Source organism: Nylanderia fulva, unplaced genomic scaffold, assembly GCF_048542155.1.
Source record: "Nylanderia fulva isolate GAGA-0341 unplaced genomic scaffold, ASM4854215v1 Scaffold128, whole genome shotgun sequence".
Lineage (NCBI taxonomy): Eukaryota > Metazoa > Arthropoda > Insecta > Hymenoptera > Formicidae > Nylanderia > Nylanderia fulva.
In genome coordinates this window covers 19427-24101 of record NW_028189496.1, presented here as the reverse complement: position 1 = coordinate 24101, position 4675 = coordinate 19427, and the positions used below count along the sequence as shown (strand labels likewise).

At 52.5% G+C, this 4675-nt stretch overlaps 1 protein-coding gene across 1 annotated transcript; it reads left to right on the top strand.

Annotated features, from left to right (window-relative positions):
* The first annotated feature begins 2794 nt into the window (after window positions 1-2794).
* LOC146724498 (uncharacterized) lies at window positions 2795-4093 on the top strand. Its single transcript, XM_085479687.1, has one exon. It carries the CDS (start codon window positions 2795-2797, stop codon window positions 4091-4093), a length of 1299 nt encoding a protein of 432 aa, XP_085335813.1.
* The last annotated feature ends 582 nt before the right edge of the window (window positions 4094-4675 follow it).

The window sequence follows — 4675 nt, the reverse complement described above, 5'->3', positions numbered from 1 at the left end:
CATTATCCGATATACAAAGATTTCAATATTTGCGGGCGTCGTTGACGGGTTCAGCTCTCGACATCATCAAAACATTAGAGATCTCGAATAATAATTACGACCTTGCGTGGAATATCCTAAAAGACCGTTACAACAACAAGCGTGTAATCGTGCAGACACATATAAAGGCAATATTCGAATTAGCGGCGATTACAAAAGAAAGCGCGAGTGGCATTCGGCAGCTGGCGGACGGTGCAGCGGCACACGTACGCGCGTTGACTGCATTGGACTGCAACGCCGACAAATGGGACGCGTTGTTAATACACATAATTACTTCCAAATTAGACCATGTAACATCCAGGGAGTGGCATGCTTCCCTGGGGGGCTCGGAGTTGCCCACCTTCAAAGAATTAATTGATTTTCTCGCCCATCGTAGTCAGATTTTAGAGGAGTCGGCTGGGGGGAGATCGGGCGCTTCCGAGCGCTCCGACATTCGTTCGCGGGCGCGATCGACTTCGGGTCGGCACGCGCTGCATGCGACGATCGAGGGGGGAAAGTGCACTTATTGCGGGGGTGCGTATTTGATATACTTTTGTAGAGGCTTCTTAGCGCTTCCGGTAAACCGGCGCATAGGTGAGATGCGCGGCCGAAAACTTTGTTTGAATTGCTTGCGTAGCCGGGATCACATGGCGGCCGAGTGCTCGTCGAGCGGCTGCAGGACATACAAGCTGAAGCACAACACGCTGCTACATCTCTCGAATCAGGGAAGGGGAATCGAGAATTCGCGGACCGTCGGCTCAACGACGGACGGTTCGACTCCGATCGCGAACGACCCTGCCGCCGTGGTCGCGCACGGTGCGGTGGGGGGGGGGACGGCGCGGAGCCTTTACTGTCGACAGCGGTTGTGTGCGTTTACGGCGCGGGCGGCTCACGGGTGGCATGCCGTGCCTTGCTGGATGCAGGAGCACAGGCGAACTTTATTTCGACTAAATTCGTAGCGAAATTAAAATTAGAGATATGGCCTATGGAAATGTCAATATCGGGCATATTCGGCTCGACGTCCGTCTTGAATCGGATGGCGCGAGTCAGACTCCGGTCGCGACTGAGTTCGTTCGAGGCCGAGCTGAACTGCGTTGTCACCGATCAAATCGCAGATAGAGTTCCGGCGAGCACGCTGAAGCGTCAGGCCTTCAGGCTGCCGCCCGGCATCGATCTAGCGGACCCGAAATTCAACGTGTCTTCCGACATCGATTTATTAATCGGAGTCGATCTGTTTTGGCAGCTGGCGTGCGTGGGCCAGATTGGTGCGACATCCGAGCACCCTCTTTTGCAAAAGACACGTTTGGACTGGATTTTGGCCGGGCGTACGGGTGGTGGCACCTTGCGATCGAGCGCCAAATTGCGTGCATTACACGCGACGATTAGTAACTCGCGGTTCCACGAACAAGTTAATCAATTTTGGCAAATCGAGGAACTGACGGGTTCTAACGGTTATACCCGCGACGAGCAGGCGTGCGAAAATCACTTCATGATGAACGTATCGACAAACGATGAAGGCCGATATGTAGTGAAATTGCCGCTAAAAGAGGACACATTTCAACGACTCGGCGAATCGCGCGAAACAGCGATAAAGCGTTTTCTTACACTCGAGAAGCGGCTTAACCGCGACCCGGGTTTGAAGCGCTCCTACACGAATTTCTTACGCGAATATCAATCGTTGGGGCACATGAGAGTCGCACCTGCAAGTTCGATCGGGGGTAAGCCTATCTATCTGCCGCACCACGGGGTAATAAAGGGGACCGGTCCATGCGCGAAGTTACGCGTGGTTTTCGATGCCTCGTGCAAAACCAGCACGGGAGTTTCGCTCAACGAGGCTTTACAAATAGGTCCGGTTATCCTGCAGAAATTAATATCAATATTAATGCGTTTTCGAACATTCGTGTATGCCTTCGTGGCGGACATAATTAAAATATATCGTCAGATACTGCTGCACGAATCGCAGACACATCTGCATAGAATAGTGTGGCGAGAGGACTCGGGGACGTCGATCGGCGAGTACGAGCTGCTGACGGTCACGTACGGTACGAGTTGGGCGTCGTTCCTGGCTACCAGGTGCCTTCAGCACCTGGCACAAAAGTATGCGGACGAGTACGCGATCGGGTCGGGGTGCGTGCTCCGGGATTTCTACGTCGACGACCTGCTCACCGGTGCTAACACCCTGCCGGAGGTGAGGCGTGTCCGCGGGGAGATGGTTGCGCTACTGAAGCGCGGAAAATTCGAGCTTGGCAGGTGGGCATCCAACTGCTGAGAATTGTTGCAGGACGTGGAGGACGCGACGGATGCGAGCGTGTCTCTTGGCGGGGACTCGAGCTTTAAGATCCTGGGAATTGCGTGGGATCCCGTTACCGATAGCTTCAAATTCGACTATGAGAGCGGCTCGCCTGCCAATTGCGTAACCAAGCGAACTATTTTATCGGAGATCGCGAGTCTTTTTGATCCGTTGGGGCTACTGGGGCCATTGACGGTAGTAGCAAAGTTAATTCTGCAAGACACATGGCAGACGCAGGTTGAATGGGATGAGTCGCTGCCGCAGGATATTCATACGCGTTGGCTGGGAGTAAAACAACAATTGACGAATCTTAGTGAGTTGCGCGTGCCGCGTTTCGTGGGCCGCGTGATCGATGCCGGGAGCGTGCAGCTGCACGGCTTTTGCGACGCGAGCGAGCGTGCTTATGGTGCGTGCGTGTACGTAAGAACACACAATTCCGGGGAAGGCCGAGTACGGTTACTGGTCTCGAAATCGTGAGTCGCGCCCATGAGGGCAATATCGTTACCGCGCTTAGAGTTGAGTGCGGCGCTGCTGTTGGCAAAATTAATAGAAAAGGTTCGAGAGTCGGTCGGGCTTCCCGTCGCGGGGGTTCTGTGGTCGGACTCCACCATTACCTTACAATGGATTCGTTCTTCGTCTCGTAAAAGGAGCGCGTTCGTCGCGAACCGAGTCGGAGAGATACAGCGTTTGACCGAGGGCGCGGATTGGCGACACGTGCCGTCCGCGGACAACCCGGCCGATATATTATCGCGTGGCGCGGACTTGGCGGCTCTGGCCGTATCTGGTCTGTGGTGGGAAGGACCGACGTACCTTCGACTTAACGAGGGACATTGGCCGATTAAGAACGTCGAGATGTCGGGAGAACTGCCCGAGCAGAAAAGAGTGATTGCTGTCGTGGCGGTCGGAGATCGACCGATAGTCTCGGGGTTATTAGAGAAATTTTCGAGCCTGGAGAAAATATTACGCATAGTGTCATATTGTTTGAGGTTCGGTCGTGCGCGACGGGCTGAAGAGATCGGGTCATCGATCTCTCACCAGGAGATGACCGCGGCCATGCAGGTCGTGGTACGTTGTGTGCAGCGCGGGTCGTTCCCGGGGGAGTATCGCCGTTTGGGCGAGGGCCGGAGCATCGGCAGCGGGAGTCGTATATTATCATTGTCACCATTTATGGACAAGTGTGGCGTCATTCGCGTTGGAGGTAGGATAAGCAGAGCGGCATTGCCGCCGGATGCGGTGCACCTCATGCTGCTACCAAAAAGCCACGTTCTTACTACATTAATTATTCGTGGAGAGCACGTTAGGAGCTTGCCCGCGGGACTGCAGGCCACAATATGCGCGGTGCGTCAGCGCTATTGGCCCTTGGCGGCACGTTCAGCGGTTCGCAGGGTGTTACGCGAATGCGTAACGTGCTTCAGGTGTAGGCCGGCAGCATCTCAGGCGGTGATGGCGGATTTGCCTGGACCACGGGTAAACGTGTCAAGGCCATTCACGCATACGGGCGTAGACTATGCCGGCCCGATACTTATAAAGGAATCTAAGCGGCGAAACGCCAGGATGCTGAAGGCTTACATCGCGGTTCTCGTGTGCTTCGCGACCAAGGCCGTGCATTTGGAGATCGTAAGCGATCTCACGGCGGACGCCTTCTTGGGGGCGTTTAAAAGATTCATGTTGCGAAGAGGCAGGCCGGCGTGCGTGTATTCCGACAATGGCACGACATTCGTCGGAGCCAATAAGCAAATTAGGGAAATACGAGGGTGGTCTGAAAAGTTTTTGACCTTAACATGAAGACGACAGCACTCATCAATAAAAGTTAGGGAATGTGTTTGCGCATCTTTTGAAAAATACTCACCAAAATTTCAGCCATTTTGGACGCGCAGTTGTTGTTTGACAATCGTTTGAGTGAGTCGATGTGAGTGTTTTTATAAAAATGAAAAAAATCGAATATCAAGCTGTCATTAAATATTTTTTGGCGAAAATCCACGAATTACGGTTTGAACTGCTCGACCACCCTCCTTACTCATCAGATCTAGCCCCAGGCGACGTTTTTTGTATCCTAAGCTAAAAGTTGCGCTCAGAGGACAAAGATTTTCGTCAAATGAGGAGGCCATTACCTTTGTAAACAATTATTTTGCCGAGTACTATTTGGTCGGATTAAAGAGATGAAAGCATCGCTGGGAGAAGTGTGTAGACTTACAAAGAGACTATGTAGAAAAATAAAAATAAATTTAAAGAAAAAGTGTCTTGTATCTTTGTTAGGTCGGAAATTTTTCAGACCACCCTCGTATACAAAATAATCAATAGTTCTGAAGGGCAGGAAAAAGTGCGTCAGTTCGTGCGGCAGAACGAGTTCGTTTAGAAATTCATACC

What these genes read in the sequence shown, in the direction of transcription:
- LOC146724498 (XM_085479687.1), top strand. Translation starts at nt 2,795, where the DNA reads ATGAGGGCAATATCGTTACCGCGCTTAGAGTTGAGTGCGGCGCTGCTG.